We start from the raw sequence: 24,098 nt of genomic DNA, 5'->3' as shown, positions 1-24,098 counted from the left end.
AGCCGATTGGATTGATCTCCAAATTGATTTGTTTAATCGCCATCACTGATGATGAACCTGGTTGATCATATGAACGTTAATTCATCCTGAGCAACTGGGATTTGCCCACACCTGGGATTTCAGATTACTCATGATCCACTACCATGCATGTTTTCATCTTAGTTAAAAAATGCTTTTTATTGTTTATTTGTCCCTCACCTCATTTCTGCTCTTTTGAGTTGACCTTCGCCCCTTGCTTGGCCTTTGACTCAGTGCCACTCTGTGCTTGAGTTTTTTGGTCCGCCCCGCCTCCAGCCCTGACATCACACGTCCTCTCACTAACCTGGAAAGCACAGGAGTTGTGTGTATGTGTGTGTATGAGCGCCTACCCTGCTCTCTCCTATGTGGTTAGCTTTGCTTTCATGGTGTGGTCAGTGTGGTCGTCATGTGAAGAGGAATTTTTGTCCTTACAGCACTTTTCTCTTTGTGTTTGTATGTGTATTTCCTCTACAGTATTCCCAGATGAGAGACGAGGTGTTTAAGTCTAATCTAGTGTGTGCCTTCATTGTTCTCTTCTTCATCACTGGAATACAGAGCTTACTTCCCTCTGCAAGGTAAAACATACACATGAACATACATATATTGATGGCCATAACCACCACAGACATTGAAGGTGACACCTGATCTGTTTGTGTTTATGTATAGAAGTCATGGATTAATATTTCCAGTAGTGTGGGTTTTTCACTGAAATTTGGTCTCAAATATTTGATTACACCCACAAATGTATCATATAATATGTGATCACTCATGTTTGTAGGATGGTCACTATGGTGATACAGTTCTCCGTCCTCATCTTGCTGCACTGTTGCCTTGTTGTTGTGACAACGGCGGAGGACTATAAGTGTTTGCCGCTGGTTCTGCGAAAAGCGTGTTGCTGGGTGAACGAAACGTACGCCGCACGGAACGTCGTCATCTTCCTCTCCATCCTCATCAACTTCCTGGCTGCCATGATCAACATAGTGAGCAAACATTTTATTCATTTTATTTTTACTGTGGTCATTACACTCTTGTACACTTCATCATGGATATACAGTACAACGTTCTAAAGACCCATTCATCAGTTTCTCATCTGAACCAATTTAAATGGATAGTTCACCCAAAAATGAAAATGTTTTCAATTACTCACCTTCATGTTGTTCCAAACCTGTATGAGTTTCTTTTTTCTGTTGAATACAAAAGAAGATATTTTAAAGAATTTTGTAACCAGACAGTTGAAAAAAATTCTATGGAAGTCATTGGATGCCATCAACTGTCTGGTTACTGACATTCTTCAAAATATCTTCTTTTGTGTTTAGCAGAAGAAAGAACTCATACAGGTTTTGACATGAGGGTGAGTAAATGATGACAAAATGTTCATTTTTGAACTATCCTTTTAAACTCAAGAATTATAGAATTACTGTGGGATATAAATTAATATATTTTCTTTGTTTCTAGTGACAGAATTTAGACAAATTTGTACAAAATTCACCAGCCTATGACTAAAGATTTGCACAATATATCAATACCATACTGGTAATCAGCCAAAATTAATTTTTTACTTTTTATATTTGGCTTATTTTGCCGGAATCTAACACTCACTTAAAGTTGATCTTTAAAAATAATAATAATTTAATTTCTGTTTAATGTGTCTTTAGCACATCAGAATAAAAATCCATTTTTCATACTGTAATTATAATGTTGTAATGCCTAAATTGTAGCATTTAAAACAGCTGATGTGAGATTTTTTAATTTATATTAAAAATATCATAGAATTTTAATATCTGCTATTTATTAGTTACTTGTCATAATACCTATATCTAGAAAGTTCTTGGAAATGCAATCGTATTGGTCTTTATACAGATATATTCTCAAATGCAATCTATTCTCTAACATTTGCACTCTCTCTTTTATCGTAGCTTTGGTGTGATTTCGATAAATCCATCTCATTCAGGAACCAGACGTTTAATGCATCTGCCTCAATCCCAGATATCTGCTTCTACCCAGAGGTCTTTTCATCCATCGCCTCCCACGCAAACAGATCCACAGCTTCTTGCCATGCAGTTTCAGTCTGTTAAAAGGATTGATAGAATTCTTGCATTTGTGTAAACTGTTCAAAAATCAATTCATTCACTGTACATCGAGCGATGGGGTGTTAACGGTGTGGTTGTCTGGCTGTTTATTGACAGTATTTCGTGTTTACTGGCGTGTTGGCGATGGTGACCTGTGCAGTGTTCCTCAGACTGAACTCGGTTCTGAAGTTGGCCATCCTGCTGATCATGATCGCTATCTACGCAGTGCTGACCGAGGCCTTCTACACACCACTGTTCATTCGCTATGACACACTTACCCTCAATCAGAGGTATGTACGCAAACACCCACATGGTGCCATTCAGGAGCCATTAAAGAACTGGTTTTAAAGAGTGAAATTATACATCACACTTGAACAGTATAGACGCAATTGTGATGACTCAAGTTCGTAAGATGACGGGGACCAACTATAAGAGCAATAAATGTCATGCTGTTTTTCAAATAGCAATCTGCAAGTGTTTTAATAGGTTTCTGCAAGTTTTACTGCATAATTGACGTCACACGATCACAAATTGCCTTTTAAATGTCAGTGGTGTAGCCTGCTGGTCAAAAGTTTAGGTTGATAACTATAAGTTTATAGGTTTAAACCCCACAAGAGGCAATAGTTGTGCTGTCTTGTGATGTGCACAGAGGGGGACTGCAGGATCTCAAGCCCCTGCTCCTTTCATTTCCAAAATCTAAAGGATTTAGATTTAGATCTATAGGGTTTAGCCCTTGTATTTAAAGAGTACCATTCAAAAGTTTGAGGTTTTTTTTTTTGTTTTGTTTTTTAATATTTTATAATATATGAAAAAGGATAAATACTGTAAACGCAAAATACATTTTTACAGTGTTTTTTCTCCATCCGCCCTTGCTAAGGTCATCATTGTGCCATCAAGCACTTAACTCCATGTTTTTCCAGAGGTATTGTCTGTATGATAAGAACACTGTAAATCACTTTAGATAAAACCATCTGCCAAACTACAAATTGCCCCTAAACAAGAACTAAACCTCAAACTTTAAATCAAGTCCTGAAAAATGTTTGTAGAACCTCAAGCAGACTTTATATTTCACTTTCTTAAAATAAACATTTTTATAAACATAACAGATATCATAAGTGTTTAACAAACAGTGTACACTGTTATTATATCATCAAGGCTCTTTACGACAATTATGATAGATGTTTGTCTTAACTAACTGCACTCTGGACATTATAAACGTGCTGCAGAGCTCATGAGACTTTCTGTCTCGTTACCCTGGTTACAGCAAAAGCTTCCTGGGAACCAAGGAAACATCTCTGCTTCTCATGGCGATGTTCCTTTTAGCTGTGTTCTACCACGGCCAACAGGTAACAGATGCACACACACACACACACACACTAACCTGACAGCGGATCAGGGGCCATTCAGTTCCTATTTTATAATGTCACGTTTCTAAGAAACGGAGGCAAGTTATTGGCTGCTTCATAAGGTTTCACAGTCAATATATAAAAGCCCTGCTCTCTCTGACGCACAGTGTGTGCAAAGCTTTTTAAGTTCACTCTACTGATTGTTGTCTTTGATGCTGTAGATCAGGGGAAAGAGTCGGTACGAGTGGTGATGAGCGAGAGAGAAAGAGAAGTGAGTGCCGTGTGTGTGTGTGTGGTGTCGACGCTGCTCTGATTAAGGCATATGGAGTCTCACATATGACCGAAATGCTTTGTGCTTGTGCCATGTGTTTGTGTCCAGCTATAAACTGCCTGTCCATATTTACCCCCTCCCTTTGTATCCATGGCAACAGTGTGTCATTTAGGCAGGTGGTGCCACTGGCACTGCTTGGCCTATGGATTGGGACTTGGCTTGTGTTTCTTGGACAGTGATTTGATCATTTCTTATTTATGCTCATCTTGGTGTGTGTGTGTGTGTGTGTGTGTGTGTGTCGGATGAATGAACAAGCACTCAGTCACTACGAGTCAGTGTCTATAAGGGATTACTCTTCATATACAGAAGTCTGAGGCCACAGTGAAAATTTGGGTTTCAAAATCTAATTTTAAACCTTGAAAGTTTAAGTTTTAAAAAATACCTAGGAAATTAGGATCTATTATAAAATGAGTAAGAAACATTTGAAATTTGGGCTGTAAAGTTTGTGTTTACATGTGTGTATACTGTGTATAATTATGTATATATAAATACACACACATGCATGTATTTAAGAAAAATTTGTTATATTTATATATAATATATATATATATATATATATATATATATATATATATATATGTAAATATTTCTACATATATACATGTATTCTAAATATATACATGTATGTGTGTATTTATATATACATAATTATACACAGTATACACACATATGTACTGTAAACACACTGTATACCCGATAAGTTTAGAATACTCCATTTTTATAGACACAGAGTATTACCTAGTAAAGCAACTCAAATTTTTTAAAGTAAACAATAATTATAAATAACAAGTGAAACTGGTTGTAAAACCCGATAAGTTCAGTATACTCAAAACATTTAAGTTAAACAACTCAAAGATTATTTAGAACTAAAACTAACAAAATTGAAATGTATTTGAAATATTGAATAAACTAACACCTTATCTTTCTGGTTAGAGACTATCACCATTTACTTCAATGAACTGTTAATCAACAGCCTTGAAGTTTTGCAGCCCATTCTCGATCTAACTAAACTCCTCGTGCAGAAAATGTAATTTTTTAAGTTGCATCAATGATTAACCAGACTTTAACTGCAGTGTACTCAATCTTTATAAGTTAGTAGTACTGTTCGGGTTTACAGTGTACACACACATAAATTATATAAACACAAACTTTTATTTTGGATGCGATTAATCGCGATTAATCATTTGACAGCCGTAATTAAAATGTTTTGCTCTCTAGTCCTCTCAGACTTTAAACCCTACTCTATTTTTGTTTATTTGCAGTGGTTCTTTTTTCATCATGTAATTGTTTAATTGCTTCTACTGCTAATTTTTCTTAATATTTTTAAAACATTCTTAAGAATAAAGAATTAAGTACGAATAAAAACATTCTTGGTATTTTTATCTTGTTTTCCAGTTAAAATATCTCAAAATGTATAAAACAAGGTACATTTACTTGAGAAGCAACACTGCATATAAAGATTTGTGTTCATATTATATATATATATATATATATATTAAAATCATGAATTAAATCATGAATGTGTATTTTTTCTTATTGTACTGGCAGTTTTTTTCACTTGTTTCTTATTTATACTCACAACATGTAAAACAATTACAGAGCTTTAAAGGGATATAGTGATGAGAGGAAAAATTATATTTAAGTGCTTTTGTGATCTCTCGCAAAATTTTGCATTCGCTCACAAAGCTAAAAAGAAAAATATGTTTTAATGCGTTTGCGAAGGAATGCAAAATTTCTCAGAGCAATGCAATACTTTTGCGAGAAGAGGTAAAAGCATTTGCTCACAAAAAAAGCATTATTTATGCGTTTTTGCTTCTCAATAAAATCTTTTTTTTAAGGATTTTTAGATATTTTAACAAAATGGACTAATAAAAATATACTAATAAGTTATTTTTGCATTGTAGGCAGCACTGAGATTAAAAGGAGAACAGATGGCTTTAGTTTTTTGCTTTAGTGTGTCTGTTTAGTCCTTGTAAGGGATTTTATGAGAAACATCTAGGACAAAGTAAATACTTTCTATAAACTGAAAACTCCACTGGGTCTACTGAGCTCTGAAAGGGCAAAAAATGATCCTCTGGGGTAAATTCAGCACATGTTCCCCTTGATTAACCTGTGAATACAGGTACGTGCCTTACTCAAGAGAATAAGGCATGAGGGGATATAACTGTTGTATTATCTGCTGAGTGAGAGCCTTGAGAACCAGCACGTCTCTTCCAAAGAGCTCAGCACATCACTTTATCATGGATAAAACAATACATTCATTTTGGTCTCCATTGTAACAGCTGCCAGACTTCAGCTGTCTAAATTGCTTGACAGAGATAAAGTCCTGAACACCTACAGACAGTGCTGAGATTCAAAACCGGGCCTCCCAAGACACCTCAAACTTCGGAAACTCATTTGTATTAAACCCTTTTCATACACTTTGTCAAAAGTAATTTGGTTGATATGCACTGCTGTAATTGTCTCCTGTCTGTGTGTGTGTGTCCGTCTCTACATCTGTGTGTATGTGTTTTAGAGGTTAATGGAGGTCAGTCTTGTTGATGTGTTTTTAATAATCATTCGGACAGTCATACACCCCTGTCTGCCCCACTTGCATAATTACTCCTCATAAAATCATCTTTCACTCCATATTCAGCCTGAGAGCATACACAAATAAATGCACACACACACATGCGTTTTACACTCATACAGATGCACAAACACTTACATCATGCCCTGACTGTTAGTAAATTAATTTTTCAATCTGGACGCTTTTGTGAAACAGTTTCAATTAAAGCTGGATATTAATGCATGCAGATGAGTGTGTGTTACTGCTTAATTAGGCGGGACCTTGATGGGGCTCTTCGTTTGGAAGAGAGCTGATGGAAGCCAGGGTGAACAGAGATATCAGAAATGCAGCACGGCATACTTCCTGTTGAAGTCGAGACATAACGCAAAGAGTTATGACACTGCCAAAGCTTTCAGGGTACTTACTGAGTGCAGTGTATGAAAGAAATAAAAAGGTGATGTCATTATCTACTCATGTAATGTTTTTCCTAGTGGAAGACAAAAGGAAATGTTTAGCTTCTCAGAATATCTAGGCTGCTCTTGTTCATGCAATAGAAGTAGATGGATGCAAGAAGTGTCTGTAAAGCTGTCTGTAAAAAAAAGACAAAAATTATTTTTTAAAAGAAATTAATACTTTTATTCAGCAAAGACACATTAAATTGATCAAAAGTATCAGTAAATACTTTATATTTCAAATAAATGCTGTTCTTTTGAACTTTCTATTCATCAAGGAATCCTGAAAAGAAAATAATCCTTGTTTCAACAAAATTATTAAAGTGTTATTTCACCCAAAAATTAAATTTCTGTCATTAATTACTCACCCTGATGTTGTTTCACACCTGTAAGACCTTCGTTCATCATCGGAACACAAATTAAGATATTTTTGATGAAATCCGAGGGTATCTGAACCACGCACAGGCAGCAACGTCATTGCACGTTTTGAGGTCCACAAAGGTAGTAAAAACATAGTCAACGTGACTACACCAATTCAACCTTAATGTTATGAAGCGACGAGAATACTTACTGTGTGCAAAAACAAAACAAAAATAATTACTTTATTCAACAGTTTGAACCTTTGTCATACGTAGTTGATGTAGTGAACTCAGTGTATAGCTTCCAGGTTCTACGTTCAAACGCCGACTCATTATTGGCCGGCTCCTGCATCAGCATCACATGCATTCAGCTTCAGCCAATACTAAGTCTGCGTTTGGATGTAAACAAGGAAGCCTGCACTGAGTTCAATACATCAACTACATATGACAACGGTTCAAATTGTTGGGTAAAGTCATTATTTTTGTTTTGTTTTTGCGCACAAAAAGTATTCTCGTCGCTTCATAACATTAAGTTGAATCAGTGTAGTCACATTGACTATTTTAACGATGTTTTTACTACCTTTCTGGACCTCAGAAGGTGCAATGACGTTGCTGCCTGTGTGTGGTTCAGATACCCTTAGATTTCATCAAAATTATCTTAATTTGTGTTCAGAAGATGAACGAAGGTCTTACAGGTGTGGGACGACATAAGGGTGAGTAATTAATAACAGAAATTTCATTTTTGGGTGAACTAAAAATTGATTGACCTCAAACTTTTGAACAGTATTGTATTGTCCTTTTTAGAGAGCAAAAGGGGAGAAGACGATTTGTGTGACGATTTATATTGATCTGACATCTCAAATGAACGATCATGATTCATCTTGTGAAGTTGAAGGACAGCTGTGAATGTAGACTGAGTGTTCCAAAGAAGTTAAATGGAGTAAAGCAAATGCAGATTGCCAAATTGGGCAGAGAGCACAGGGCTCTAGCAGGAAATAGAAGTGACCCAGATGCAGGCTGTCCCCATATTACAGGACTCAAAATTAACTTTTATACTTGATTGCACCAGCAAAAATTTAGAAGCACCCCCCAAAAATTAAGGAGCATACACCACAACTACAACTTATTTATATATATAAAAAAGCATACGGTCTGAATAAAAATGCAAATTGACTCTCTGACAGTAGGTGGCGCTTTTAAAGCAGCAGCGATAGTGTTTCTTTGAGTACGGCTGTACACGAATCAGTGCTACACTTATAGATACTTTATACAGAGATAAGAGGAAAAGAAAATGACATTGTCTATTTACACTAAGTGCAAATGGCGTCCCTTGTTGGCAAACGCTATTTACACTAGCTCCACCCACCAATGTCTGGTTGGGCCACTCAAGTTTTAAAAAAGACAAGCGACATTCAATGTCTTCAGTGGCGCAGCAGTAGCTCGCAAACCTGGCTTTTAATCAATCGACGCGGCCTTTTGCCGAGTTCACGTTTATTTTCAATAAAAAATAATGTTCTAAAAGTGGAAATAAATTGCAAACGAGTGTTTAATTATATAAAAAGTATTTATTGGGTAGGCTTATATTTCGCACATCATGAACAGTGATCTTGCTGCTCCTGGTACAGTATTTTCTCTGCTGGCGCATCTGTGTTCTCCTCTTTGTGTCAGTCTTCAGCATGTTCCCTGTCTGGCCTGTTAACGTCCTGTTTACAGACTTTGTGACCAAAATGAGCATATGTGACCAAAATGGTTGCGATTTCGAAACTTGTATAACTGTTTGCAAACAAGACAGATGCTGCGTCCGAAATCTCGTACCAAGTAGGGGCTAAATTTGAATTTACTTTGTGACCGGTAACAAAAGTATGTTCCATATAGTATCAATGTGGGTATATGAATCAAATTCGGACATACTACATCTGCCATGTTGTTACTGTCACGTGACATCAGTTGAGTCGCTTCACTTCCATTCATAAATCCTCTCTTGTGGACTCATGGGATACTTAAGTGTCCATCGAATATGCACTTCGAATACTATGTATTTGGACATACTACTCTTTTGGCGTACTGTTTTTCATATACTATATATATTAGGGAAGTATTTGATTTTGTATGCAGTGAGAGACTTTGAAGGAGACTATAGGAGTCATAGCCATCACTTAAAAAAACAGACCAGAAATTAAGATTCATTTCAGATGATCTAATCACAAGTGGTCCAAAACACTTTGTAATCCAATCACTGAAAACACATACTGTACAGAGGTAGGCAGAAGCGCATGTTACATGTAGTGTAAACACTAATCTGTCCTGATGCATCCTAGAGATCCTTTTTGCACTTTGTCAACATGCAGTAACACTAACATAGAGAGCGATGTGTTTATTCATGAAATCAGAGAGCCTCCACTGAAATCTGAACACAAGTGGTCACAGGAGACACATTTGAGACACTTGTGCAGATATAAACTGCAAAATGTCTTGGCTGACCACTTGTGATCATATAAATAGGTATAAACAGTGTTAAGTGAACTTAAGTGAAGTGACATGACCTGAGGGTCAAGTAAGGTAACTCATACTCAGAATTTGTCCTCTGCATTTAACCCATCCAAGTTAGTGCACACACATTAGTGAACACACATACACTGCAAACCGTGGACACACACACCCGGAGCAGTGGAGCGATTAGGGGTTAGGTGTCTTGCTCAAGGGCTCCTCAGTCATTTCCTGCTGGTATTAAAGGGATAGTTCACCCAAAAATTAAATTATCCCATGATTTACTCACCCTCAAGCCATCCTAGGTGTATATCTCCTTTAGACGAACACAATCAAAAATATCCTTAGTCCTCCAAGGTTTATAATGATTGTGAATGGGGGGGGTTGCGTTTTGAAAGTAAAAAATAATGCATCCATCCATAAAAAAAAAGTAATCCATTCGACTCCAGTGGAATAATAAAGGCCTTTTGAAGCAAAGCAATCTTTTTTATACGAAAAATATCCATATTTAAAACTCTATAAATTCAGAATGTGCAAGTCGATTCGCGACGGAAGAGTATCCATTGACCTGACGCACAACATAATGACGAACACAGAGGCGCAGAGGATAGAGCAAAGCAAATCACCGGTCATGAATTATAAGTCTAAAATGATGATTTTAAAGGAGAAATGTCAGATGATTTGATATAAGAGAAGAGGAGCTTACATTTGTTGCACAACCCTATTTGTTTGAACCACGAGACAGCTTACAATACTCCTCCATCCCACGTCAGAGGATTATTTTAAATTGAATTTATAAAGTTTTAAATATGGATATATATCCCTTTAAGAATCTAACCCACAACCTTTGGTTTACCAGTCTGACTCTCTAATCATTAGCCCAAGACTGCCCCCTAACCAGTTTAGTTGGTAGTAATGTGGTGGCGTCTTGCTGTGGGACTCGGCATCAGCTTAAAGCAGAGGGAGAAATAGATGAGAAATCTGCCAAAACCCTGATGCTTTTAATAATAATAATAATAATAATTCCTTACATTTATATAGCACTTTTCTGGGCACTCAAAGCGCTTTACATATTGAAGGGGGAATCTCCTCAACCACCACCAATGTGCAGCATCCACCTGGATGATGCGACGGCAGCCATATTGCGCCAGTACGCCCACCACACACCAGCTTATTGGTAGAGAGGAGACAGAGTGATGAAGCCAATCAGTGTATAGGGATGATTAGGAGGCCATGATGGAGAGAGGCCAATGGGCAAGTTTGGCCAGGATGTCGGGGTTACACCCCTACTCTTTTCGAAGGACATCCTGGGATTTTTAATGACCACAGAGAGTCAGGACCTCGGTTTAACGTCTCATCCGAAGGACGGTCTTCTTTTAGCAGAACGATGATCCCAAAGCCAAATTAACTTTTTAATTAACTTACTGGAGTGGCTCAAAAACAAGTGTGAATAACCTATAATACCCTAGTCAAAGACTCACTTCAACTAAGAACATGTGGCACTGTTTGAAAATGATGTACAAACCTGATTAACCTCAACAAACTGGAGCAATCTGTCTCAGCAATTGGCCAAAATCACACCTACAAAAGTAAGCTAAAACACTTCTGAATACATTGAATGTTGTCATTGCTGCAAATGGATGGCACTATAAAAAGGTAGAAATTTGGGGATTTAATACTTGTTTAAATGTGTGTGTGTGTATATATATATATATATATATATATATACACACACATTTAATTAAGAATGTTTTTGAACATGAAACCTATATAAGGGTGTTTGCAATCAATGTTTTAAAGCATTTCTACATACTTTTCTGATTTCTGATGATTCTGAAGTTATTTTCCCCATTTAAGAAGAACGTGCACCTCTCTGCATCTTTCCTGTCGTTGATTACCTACAGATGCTTTCCTCCTCTAGTTGCTAGGATTTTTGTGTGCCTTTTTTTCCAGTGACTGGATTGTGTTTGCTGAGTGTGTATTTGCTATTCATCTGCCTAGTATTGCTGACAGTTATTAGAAATACCTACTCTTTTCTCTCTCTCTCTCTCTCTCTCTCTCTCTCTCTCTTCTTTGAAACTTAAAGCCTTTTTCCTTTTCTATTTGATAGAAATGAATAGAAATGTTTCATATATAAAGCGGTTAGTTCCTGCCCTTGATTCTGATTGGTCAATAGCTGTGTTTTATTCATGATAAAACACAACACTCTTAGCAACCACTCTTAGCAACATAACCTGTATGTTCTCAATTGATATTGTTCATTGAAGCGTACTGTACTATGGAGAAGAGTATTGTGAGAAAGAGTGAGCGAGTTTATTACCTGCATTCAGATTTAGCATCTTCCTTCAGGTCAGTCCTATGTTCATAATAAAAAATCTGTTTAAATGTATTATCTTGTCCTTTTAACAGTCAAGGGGTTTTCCCGTGACTGACAGCACTAGTCAAAGTATTTGTCAGTTGCGTCTTGTTCTGTGTTTACAACAATTCAGTCTTTTCAATGTAAAAGTTGAAGCTGTTATAGCTGCAAAGGGTGGGCCAACTCCATATTAAACTTTACGGATTAAGAATGGGATGTCATTAAAGTTCATGTGCACGTAAAGGCAGGTGTACCAACACTTTTGGCAATATAGTCTGTCTATCTATCTATCTATCTATCTATCTATCTATCTATCTATCTATACATACCACCAAAAAAGGGTTTTAGGCCAGTTAATTATATCTTTTGCTGTAGTGTGTCAATAGGAAATATCCGTTCACATTTCCAAACATTCATTTTGCCATTAATTGTAATAATCCAGTGAGATTTTTGAATACACAATAAGACTGATAACAGCCGGTGCTCCACATGGAGATCAGAGTTCACCATCATCAAATCCGTCTGTGATTACATGAAGAAACATATGAAACTGAGACAAACCAAATCCATAAGAACTGTGGCCGTGTCTCCAAGAGATTTTAAGAAACCTGCCTGCAAAGCTACCTGAAAAATGATGCCCAAGTGTACCTGGACAAGAGCTGTTTTAAATGCAAAGGGTGGTCACACAAAATATTGTTTTCATTTAGTTAATATAAGTTAATTGATAAATAAAATCTATTTATAACAGTATTTTTTAAAAACATCCTCACTTTACAGCATTCTTACACAAGTGCCTAAAACTCTTCACAGTACTGTATCTTAGCAGGCAGGTTTCTTCAAGCATCTTATAGAGACACGGCCACAGTTCTCCTGGATTTAGTTTGTCTCAGTTTCATCTGTTTCTTCATGTAATCACAGACGGATTCGATGATGGTGAGATCAGATCACTGTGTGGAGCACCGCCTGTTGTCAGACTCCTTGTGTATTGAAAAATCTCACTGGATTTTTACAATTAATGGCAAAATGAATGTTTGGAAATGTGAACGGATATTTCCTATTGACACACTACAGCAAAAGATATAAATAACTGGCTTAAAACCTTTTTTGGGGGGTGAAAATACTGACATGCCTAAGACTTTTGCACAGTAAAATATATATATATATATATATATATATATATATATATATATATATATATACACACACATACATATACACACACACACACACATATATATATATATATATATATATATATATTTTTTTTTTTTTTTTTTTTTTTGGTCTTTCACTGTCTGTGTGTTATGAGCTGAGTAGCAGGGGCAAATTCATAATATTCTTTGCATTTGTGGTGACGAACATTCAGTCGTGAAGTGAGTGTTATCAGAGGCTGGTTGCATAAACGTTAGTCATCAATTTATTTTTATTTAAGACTGTTCATAACATTTTTAAAGTCAGCTATGTAAAAACGTAGATTAGTCTAATTTGATACCGAAAAGTAAAACTGGTTACCCCTAAATAACTGCTATTTGGTCATACTAGTTCTTAAGACAGTCATAACGGCTATATGTTTATGCAGCTAGCAGCAGATGATATGGGCAGATATTGAGCTGTTCAGCCGATCTTCTCTGCCAAGGCTTGTGTGAGCCTCATACATGCTTTATAAAATAACTATATAGGACTGTAACACTGATTGGCTGTCCTGTGTTTTTGCTTGCTTTTGATGATTTAATGTATCTTGTGATGCTTTTTATTCTTTGTTGTCTGACTAGCTTCATTCTCTGTCTCTCAGCTGGAGTATACTGCTCGTCTGGACTTCCTATGGCGTGTACAGGCGAAGGAAGAGATAAATGAGATGCGAGAGCTGCGTGAACACAATGAGAACATGCTCCGGAACATTCTCCCCAGCCATGTCGCACGCCACTTCCTGGAGAAAGACAGAGACAATGAGGTAGAGAGACAGAATGGATCTGGGTGTCTCACTTCTTTAGTCTGACAGGAAAAACATGGCAGCACTTAGACAGCAAGAACAAGTGAGGAGAGGATGAATCACTGCCACTGTCTTTGTTTTCTATTGTGCTTTATTAGCATGACAATCAACTTTTTGTAAGCATTTGCTGCTGCGGAAGTCAAAACCAATTAAGAAATTTACACAAATCAATAATAAATATAGATGACAAAACAAAGAAAAGAACAAATTAAATACGCACTGTACCAATCAGACCGGTAAAGTCTGTAGCTCTCTTATCCAAAACCTAGTAAGCTGCCTAAATAGGAGTAATACTTTTATTCAGCAAGAACGCATTCAATTGATGAAAAGTAACAGTAAAAACTATAATCTTACAAAAGATTTATATTTCAAATAAATGCTATATTAGAATGATTTCTGAAGGCTCGTGTGGCACCGAAGACTATAATGATGCTGATTAAAATCAGCATGGCAGGAATAAATTACATTTTAAAATATATTAAAATAGTAAACACTTCTTTTAAATTGTAAAAATATTTCATAAAATTACTGTTTTTTTTTATCAGATAATTGCAGCATAAGCGATTTCTTGCAGAAAGTTTATAGTCTTTTTGGTCCCACTTTATATTAAGTGGCCTTAACTACTATGTACTTACATTAAAAAATAAGTACAATGTACTTATTGGGTTCATATTGAATTGCAAAACACTTGTGCTGCTATTGAGGTGGATACGGGTAAGGTTAGGGAAAGCTTGGTGGTTTGGGTAGGTTTAAGGGTGGGGGTAAGGTGTAAGGGATGGGTCAACAACAGTGTAATTATAAATGTAATAACAGAAATTAATTACAGATATAATTACATGCAGGTGTTTTTAAAATATAAGTACAATGTAAAAACATGTATGTACACAATAAGTGCATTGTATCAAATGATTAATTTAAATGTAAGTACACAGTAGTTAAGGCCACTTAATATAAAGTGGGACCGTCTTTTTTTTTTTTTTTAATTACACAGAACTCTGATTTTTTTCCCTTCAGTTAGCTTGTACAAATACATTCTGAGATAGCCTTCTCCATGCAGGAAGTGTGCAGTGTTGCCTTAGAATTTTGCTAAAATAAGGTATCTTAGTAGGCAGCTTAATTCAATTTGTCTCCCATTTGGAAAAGCTTCTGGTTCTGGTTAATTTTGTTGTGCTTGCAACATAGATTGTTTATCTTGTGGCAGCCATGTTTTATGAGCCTGCATATCTTTTTTGCTAGTTTCTTTTTTTTTTTTTTTTTTTTTCTTATTCCTTTGCCCTTTCCTTTGAGTTCGTAAAGCTAGCCTGTGTGTGTGTTTGTGTGCTCTCTTGTCCTGATGTGACTCCTCTGTTTATTTCTGGAATCTTCCGCTGTCAGTCAATCAGACAATAGGGAGTCTAAATAATGGAGCTGTATAACTCACGGATAAAAAATGCATCCATTAAGCCTGTGTGTGTGGGTGAGTGTATTGAGTTGCTTTAATTATCCCATTCATTTATAATCAGGTGGAGTATTGAGGCATGATTTAACTGGTGACGCTAAAAGTGTGTGTGTGTCTGAGTGTGTGAACCATAATTTACGCCACTCTCTGCTATTATTAAGATGAGAAAATGATCCCTCTCCCTCACACATGCACACATACCGCGGTCTTGCTCACAAAACCTGCCACTCTTGAAGGGCACTGCAGTAATTTGGTTCAGTGACTAACACTTATTAAGTGTATTATTACCTGTTTTCTACACTTGTCTTTAACAGTCACTGACTTTTTACACATAATCGCTCAGCAGTACTGACATGCAGTGATGACATCATGCGTCAGCGGGGCGTGTCAGTGCAATGATGAATGTTTAGGGTGTATTGAGAGAGTTTAACCTTATGCCATTGACCACAGCTCACTCTTTAAACAGCAAAGTAGTTACAACTGTGGCCTTGTGGTTTGCACACATAAGATGTCAAATATAGCACATAATTTGTCTGAATAAATCTGCACACTTTATTTTAAAAGTGTGGTATATCCGTACGTTGTGACACAATATGTAGTGCGTATGAGGTCTGTTCATAGCCATGTGTATATAAGCCATGGTTTTTTAGGGCCCTTTAGGCACCGATCACACAGGACCCATTCTGTTTTATAATTATTGTACACATGCAGAGAATATAATTTGTAACACTTGTTTGTTTTTAAGATGATTAATTCTATAAAAAGTATTATATTATATTATATATTATATTATATTATATTATATTATATTATATTATATTAACATATTTTATTGCATATTATAATTAATAACATTTATGTTATTATTATGCCTATATGTTTTTTAATTTTGTATTTGTAGTATTTGAATTATATATAAAATATTAGCTTCTCAGCAGTGTTATTTTAGTATAATTGAGAATTTTTAATTAATATTTTGAAATCATTTTTTGTAAATATGTTGTAAATATAGTTTTTATTCATTTTTATTTCAGTTTTAGTTTGTTAATTTAGTACAAGTTAAACTAAATGGTTCTTACGCAACTAGCCTTGACAACCAGCTGAAATGAAATAAATTTACATTTTTTATAAGATGCATTATGAATTAACCAAGTGTGTTTGGTATAGTTTTATGCACATGCAGAAAAATGTTGTTTGCCATTGCAACATTTTTTGTTGTTGTTGCTACACTTGTTTGTTTTTTAAGATGATTAATTATATATAAAAATGTGTTCATTTATATATTTATTCTTACATATTATTTTGTTACAAATAAAATATAACATTGTTAATATATAATATATTAACATATTGTACTGCATACTAAAATTAATAACATTATATTACATATTATATGTAAACCATGTTTTTTGTATGTTGTATGTGTTGTATTGACATTTATCAGATATCAGCCTTATCAGATGCATCTGTTCTGACTCCCACTTATGAGGTAATCAAGTGTGTTAGTTATAAAGCAACACTGCCCTCTAGTGGTCAACACATTATGCATATTGTTGACCCACATTTCTGTATGTATTTACATGTGTCAAACTGAACCGAAGTTATCTGAAATTGACTTCATTCCAGTGAGGAGGTTTCTAATGTGTGGTCTCCATCCGTAGGAGCTCTACTCGCAATCATATGACACGGTGGGAGTGATGTTTGCCTCCATTCCGGGCTTTGCGGATTTTTACTCGCAGACGGAGATGAATAATCAGGGTGTGGAGTGTTTGCGGCTGCTCAACGAGATCATCGCTGATTTTGATGAGGTCAGAATTCTACCATCACACACACGTGTTTAAAGACATAGTCCACCAATAATGACAATCCTGTCATTATTTACTCACACTCATGTTGATCCAAACCCATTCTATGACAGTCCATTTTGACCGCAAAACAGAATACAGGTTTGTAATGACATGAGGGTGAGTAAATAATGACAGAATTGCCATTTTGGAGTGAACTATCCCTTTTCAGAAATTACCTTTCATGTAATGTGTTATATAATGTAGCTGTTTGTGAACGTGAAAGGTCTGCAGTTTTAAAGATCAAAGTGCACGATCAATGGAGTTATTGTCTCCCAAAAGAAAAAAGAACTGCCTAAAACAAGTTGCCAGTATTTCCAGTCTCACTTCCTGCTTGAACCAATGTAATTTTGTAACACATTTGAATAATGCCAGCCTATGGTCTTCATTGGATGCCCACGGACAACGTCTACTTTGGCCCGCCCTTAAACACTGTAGTTGTAGCTGAGGCCTGGAAGAGTTTGGTTTGTGTTGCTCTGAAAGTAAATCCATTTTGTATGCATCCAAAGGATGAGGACTCGGGCTCGAATCAACACAAGAAAACCGACGCCATCATTACTGTTTGTATCACTTGTATACAAGGGCTAAGAAAGCCTCCAGAACTGAAATTCAGATAAGGTGAATCTTTCAGACATGCACTGTAAGCAGTAGACCAGTCACAACAGACTGGGCCATCTGACCAATCAGAGCAGAGTAGGCTCTCAGAAATATTTTTTACCTTCGATGTACTGATGGGAATTTAGGATTTACTGACTCTTGTTTAGCAAAATTAATGAATCTTTTTTCAATTCATTTTGTTCATTTTGTTACATAAACGTTGATCACATTTAGAAAAAGAAAAAATATAATGCAGCCAAGGCCAAATTATGAGAAACAGAAAAGATTCATTAATTGCTTAGCTGGATCTTCAGGCTATGCATTCTGTTAGTTCACCTCAACTCCCGATCTGAGTCGTTTGTTCTTTTGTCATGTCACATTCACATAGGCTGAAGCTATGCAGTGTGTACTGGAAACAGAAATGATTAGTTCACCTCCTCCTGAGTCTTTGGATCTGAGTAGTTAGTTCATCACGAGTTATGGAAAAGAACCATCTTGACAGAAATGTATAAATTGTTAGAAATTTGAGACCAGAAACATCACATAACTGTAAAAGTAAAAAAACCTAACTATGCTCTTGTTTGTAAGGAAGGTTGGGAATTATTAACTAATTTCTGTATCCAATACAGCTGTCACGTCACGTGACAAAAGATCGAACGACTCAGACCCGAAGACTCGAGAAGTGAGCTAATAATTTCTGTATAGCGGCGGCTATTTGCAATAAGTGTAAATAGCAATTAGATGCTATTTACACTAAGTGAAAATATCATATTTTCTTAGCGACAGATGCTATTTACACCATGTAAGTATCAGTTCTTTGTAATAAGAGTAAATAGTAATCAGATGCTATCTATACTTTATATTGGCAGATACTATTTGCACCTCAGGATTGCAATAATATCATAGAGTGTAAATTATTATATTTATTTATTTATTTATTTAATGTATTTAATGGATGGTGCCTTATTGGGAGAATAAAAACCCTCCCTACACCTTCCCCTAACCCTACCCAATAAACACTTTTAATATTATTAAACACTTGTTCGCAGTTCATTACCACTTTTAGAACATTATTTTCATTTTTATTGAAAATAAATGCGAGCTCGGCAAAAAGCCGATTCGACGATTGCTTTAAAAGCCAGGTCTGCAAACCTTACTCGCTACTGCTGCGCCACTGAAGATGTTGAATTCTGTGAGCCGTTTTAAAAACTTGAGTAGCCCAACCAGACATTGGTGGGTGGAGCTAGTGTAAATAGCATTTGCCAACAAAGGACTCTATTTGCACTTAGTGTAAATAGAGTACCTCAGGGATGATGCATTTTTGTAGGCAAAACCTTGAAGCGAGTTAGCATTTTAGGGGCTTCCGGTTCCAACGCCGTAAAGTCTATGGGTTTTTTGAATGGGTTTTTGCTAAATCGCCTGAAATAAGGTCTGTGGTTAACAAAGCCTCTAAATATTTTCACGTTTTGATCTATGACATAAAACACACCAGTTATAACCCGCTTGTGATTTTTTAAACCTTTACTGTGTCTTAAAAACGGCGGCTGCTAACAAATTGCTAAAAGGGACTACTTCCTTTGGCGGGGACTTTAGACGTCATCATGATAAACAGGACATTTGGACAGCATTTCTCATGAAAAAGTGGATAAGTATTCATACACAGCGCAGATCATAATCAGCGAGCATGTTTATAAATAAAGTTGTTTTTTAAATTCAGTTTGAAGAAGCTTGGTGGTGACGACGTTGATCCGCGACCATGGTGTGCTGTAGTCCGTTTATAGCCTACTGTTAGCTTTTTATATCTGACGACTTTATTTAGGCTTCAAAATGTATTTGTTGTTTTAACTTGTAAAGATTATCTTGATAGACAAAACGTGTAAGTGTCATAACCCTTTGTTAAACACAGAGCTTATTTTCTGCGATTTTCCAATAGTCTATGGGAAAAATGAATAGGCTTTCAACCGAGGGAACCCGTGCGCTGCTAACTTCCGGGTTGGCCTACAAAAACGCATCATCCCTGAGGTACTTTATAGACACTCCTTTCTGTTTCCGGTACAGAACCATGCGTGGTCAACACAAAATGAACGAATCACTCTCTGAGACAACTCGTACTTCCCGATTTATATTAAATATTCCTTCAAAATGAACAAATCATTTATGATTGACCCATCACTACTTGGATGCATGTAAACCTGTTGTTGGAGACCTCCAAAACAAAAAATAAGAACCTTTAAAATAGCATAAAAGGTGCACTTTATTATTGATGATTAATCTAAGATGCACAGATCCATCACACCTGCTCAGAAGCTGCTGATGAAAGTTTAATGTCATAATTGAAAGATTCTCTCTCTCTACAGCTGCTGGGGGAGGAGCGATTTCAGGACATCGAGAAGATAAAGACCATCGGCAGCACGTACATGGCTGTGTCAGGACTGTCTCCTGAGAAACAAGTATGAAAACACACACACATACAGAAGCCTACAGACTCACTCATGCTAAAACATATTATCTGATGTCTTCTTATAAGCAGTGTCTGTAGTTTGAAATCTATAAAAGGGTTAGCTTGTGCACTAATCTTTCTATATATGTGTGTTACCATAGCAATGTGAGGATAAATGGGGGCATCTGTGTGCGCTGGCAGATTTCGCCATTGCTCTGAATGAAAGCATTCAGGAGATCAACAAACATTCATTTAACAACTTCCAACTCAGAATCGGTAAGAGTCAAATGATTTAAACACAATTAATTTAGAAACACATTTGAAAGTGACAATGACATTTGAGTGCAACAGTGACTGCCCACTTTTTTTTTTTATCAGCCTTGATTCCGAAAGTATTTTACCCATAATTTATCTTCTCCATAGGAATTTCAGAACATTTTAATATAGATTTAAAGCCATGAATGAAAACAACCAGCTCTGAGAAGATTGACAACTTTACAAAAATAAAAAAAAATGAAAATTGGAAAAGATATTTCTGATGAAATATTCATATAAGATGTTTGAGGTTGTTAGGTGGCCCTACTCGATTACAGGTATATCATTTGCAATGCATTGTGGGAGTGGGCAGTCACTATTCCTGTTTCCATGGTTTCTGATCATTTCAGGATCATGGGTAATGTAGTTATTAGTTGTTGTTGTTTTTTTTTTTTAAATCACATTGAACACTTCTAGAATTTCTATTTCAAGTGCACCTAAAAAAAATCTAAATTTTATCTTTCTGTACAGAGCCATTTAAAAATGTAATTTTAAAAGAAATGAATACTTTTTTTTAGCAAGGATGCATTAAATTGATCAAAAGTCACAGTGAAGAAATTTATTAAAACTGTTCTTTATATTCATCAGAATTTCCTGAAAACAATGTATCAAGGTTTCCACACAAAAATTCCAAACAGCACTACTGTTTTCAACTTATAATAATAAGAAATGTTTTTCAAGCACCAAATCAGCATTTTAAAATGATTTCTGAAGGATAAATGCAGCTTTGCCATCACATAAATAAATGATATTTTAAAATATATTAAAATAGAAAACATTTTAAATTATGATAAAGTATTTTTCTGTTTATCTAGCCTTTATCTCTTTCTAAATATGTTAATTATTATTTTTATCTATCTATTTTTAGCTGATTTTATGACATGTCAGCATCTAAGCTAATTTCAGGGTAAGAACAGTCAAATTAATAAATTGAAATCAATGACTTGTGGCTTCTTGATAGCTTCAGGACTCATCATAGGTCTGTCATGAAAGATTTATTTATCATCACAAAAAAAAAAAAAATCAATGTTTTGTGATAAAAATTAATAGAATTTTTTCTTCCGGAACTGGGCTCTTGCACTCTATCAAGGCCCTGTTTACACTAGTGCGTTTCCATTTTAACACTGCATTTTAAAATGAAAATGACTGCATTTCAAAAAAGATCTCCGTCTACACTATTCAAGCACACTGGGCCTGCGCTTAGTGTAAACGGCTGCCAGTTGCTATAATAATAGCTTGTCTCTTGGGCATTTAGGCAGCTGCAGTATTTAAAAAATGCAGAGTTTAATTGCACAATGGCTGCTAAAAAGGACAACAAAGTCAGAGAAGCTTGCAGTTTCGTCTCCATGTTATTGTTTACACAGTCGTCGAGGCTGGTCTGTTACAGGTCCGTTGAGAGAGGTGATTGTCGTGTTCTGGTAGCGCTATGTGGGCAGCCACTCCTTCATATTCAGAAATCTCTGTTTTGGTCCATTTACACTGAAACGAAACACAGTTTCAAACTAAAAATGAGTCTGCAGCAGTTCCAAAAGTCTCAGTTTTCGAGGGTTGAAAACTCTGGAGTAGTGTAGTTGCCAAGTGTAACTAGCAAAAGTTATGCACTTTAAAATGAACGCACTAGTGTAAACAGGGCCTAAAAGGCTGAAATGTAGCTCCATTGCAGCTTGCACCATCATGTCTTTTTAACAAGGTGAAGAGTGAGATTTGCTGATGCTAACGCTCTGCTCGCTCTCTCCCTCAGGTATGGCACATGGCTCTGTGGTGGCTGGAGTGATCGGCGCTAAAAAGCCGCAGTATGATATTTGGGGGAAGACGGTCAATCTGGCAAGTCGTATGGACAGCACGGGTGTCAGCGGCAAGATCCAGCTCCCAGAGGAGACCTACGCCATCCTGAACGAGCGCGGCTTCGCCTTCGAGTACCGAGGCGAGATCTACGTGAAGGGCATCAGCGAACAGGAAGGCAAGATCCGCACGCACTTCCTGATGGGCCGCGTGCAGCCTAACCCGCTCATCCTGCAGCCGAGGAAGCTCACGGGCCAGTACTCGCTCGCCGCCGTGGTGCTCGGCCTGGTGCAGTCCCTCAACCGGCAGAAACAGAAACAAATCCTCAATGAAAACAACAACTCAGGCATCATGAAGGGCCACCACTATAACCGCAGAACTCTGCTGGCACCGGGCGGCTCGGACACCAGCCACGCCGAGGTCACGGACAAGAACGATCTGGCCTAGATCTTGGATGAGGAAAAAAAAACTACGTACTGAACCAAAAGACTGAGCTGTACTTCAGACTGCTGCCGCTGACTGAGTGTCTCTCTTGCTGTCTGTGTTTCTTTTTGTATTTCTTTTGTATTTGAGAAACAATAAAGGGGTTTAATTTTTTTATAAAGGTCTGAGCTTCCTTTTAATAAAGGTCTGTATGAATGGCTTGATCTAATGTTGTGTTCACGTCACGTCGGAATTATTTAACTCCGAGATTCTCCTTAGAATTTTTAACATCCCCAGACTGAGATATTATTAGTTTCTATGGCAATGCTCATAACCAAAATGGCTCCACGTGCAGCTTTGTTGTTGATGACAGCAAAATATTTAATTACTAGATTGTTTGCAGGTTTACCTCTATGTTTAAATTCGGCAAGAAACAGAAGTTTCAATAGTCTTTTCTTCCCTATTGTGCACTCCAAAAAACAGTGTTGGAAAAAAATTAATGCAATTTGAAAAAAAAAAAAAAAAAATTGAGTTATGACAACTTTGAATTTACGTTCAACCAACAAGCTACACAGAGTTAGAGGAACTTAATAATTTGTAGCATAAACACAAATTTTTAAGTTGATTACTTAAAAAATTAAGTCGCTCCAACTACCAGAGTTCAAAACTTGAAGCTGATGTAATGATCAACATTATTATGCCAACAGAACTCTACAAAATAATGTTTACAATGGTTTAATTGAAACAATTAGAATTTTAACTTGCAACCATTCATTTATTTAAGTTGTGGTAGGGCCCTGAAATTACTTTTTAGAGTGTGATGTATATCTGAGTGAAACGGCTTCTCCAACAAGAAAAAAATGTAGGAGGGACTTGATGTTGTCCATCAGGACTTGATTGGACCGTTGTGGTTTGCTATTGCTGCAAGGGGAAGTTATTTTGATTAAAGAATACAAAGGCACATTATTTATTTATTTATTTATTTATTTTAAAGAATGATGTACAAGGATAAATCATTTATAATAAATACTGCAATATTCCAAAAAAAAAAAAAGAATTTTCCATTTTGATTTCAAGGTGCCTGAGAGCCTGGAAGCACATTAGGCAGCTATAAGACATTGCTAATTTGTTCTGGCTTTTTGACAGGCATTCAAAAAGTAGCTTGTTGGTAGGGTGTTCGGATAGGTAGCTATGCTATTCTATAGGCTTCTACCTGGTTGCTAAGCTGTCCTGACTGGTTGCTACAACTTGCTGCGTGTTCTAGAACACATAAGTCTCAGGGCTGCCAACTCTCACGCATTCA

The 24,098-nt window shown here is 36.3% G+C and overlaps 1 protein-coding gene across 9 annotated transcripts in view; it reads left to right on the top strand.

Moving 5' to 3' along the window:
* The window catches only part of adcy8 (adenylate cyclase 8 (brain)), a 92,238-nt gene extending 69,266 nt beyond the window's left edge, over positions 1-22,972 (top strand). For 7 of the 9 annotated variants that reach the window (XM_048163424.1, XM_048163426.1, XM_048163423.1 and 4 more), the window contains 11 exons: positions 493-593; positions 797-998; positions 1,935-2,024; positions 2,205-2,377; positions 3,352-3,433; positions 13,759-13,917; positions 16,839-16,883; positions 17,056-17,202; positions 20,193-20,285; positions 20,437-20,551; positions 22,332-22,972. In XM_048163424.1, coding sequence (XP_048019381.1) covers positions 493-593; positions 797-998; positions 1,935-2,024; positions 2,205-2,377; positions 3,352-3,433; positions 13,759-13,917; positions 16,839-16,883; positions 17,056-17,202; positions 20,193-20,285; positions 20,437-20,551; positions 22,332-22,819 — 1,695 coding nt within the window. In that variant the 3' untranslated portion in view covers positions 22,820-22,972. The remainder of the gene's footprint in view (positions 1-492; positions 594-796; positions 999-1,934; positions 2,025-2,204; positions 2,378-3,351; positions 3,434-13,758; positions 13,918-16,838; positions 16,884-17,055; positions 17,203-20,192; positions 20,286-20,436; positions 20,552-22,331) is intronic. The other 2 variants (XM_048163420.1, XM_048163422.1) reach the window with 1 other exon arrangement.
* The last annotated feature ends 1,126 nt before the right edge of the window (positions 22,973-24,098 follow it).

Source organism: Megalobrama amblycephala, linkage group LG17 (assembly GCF_018812025.1).
Source record: "Megalobrama amblycephala isolate DHTTF-2021 linkage group LG17, ASM1881202v1, whole genome shotgun sequence".
Taxonomy (NCBI): Eukaryota; Metazoa; Chordata; class Actinopteri; order Cypriniformes; family Xenocyprididae; genus Megalobrama; species Megalobrama amblycephala.
The sequence above is the reverse complement of the archived record's forward strand: the minus strand, read 5'-3'. Positions and strand labels throughout refer to the sequence as shown.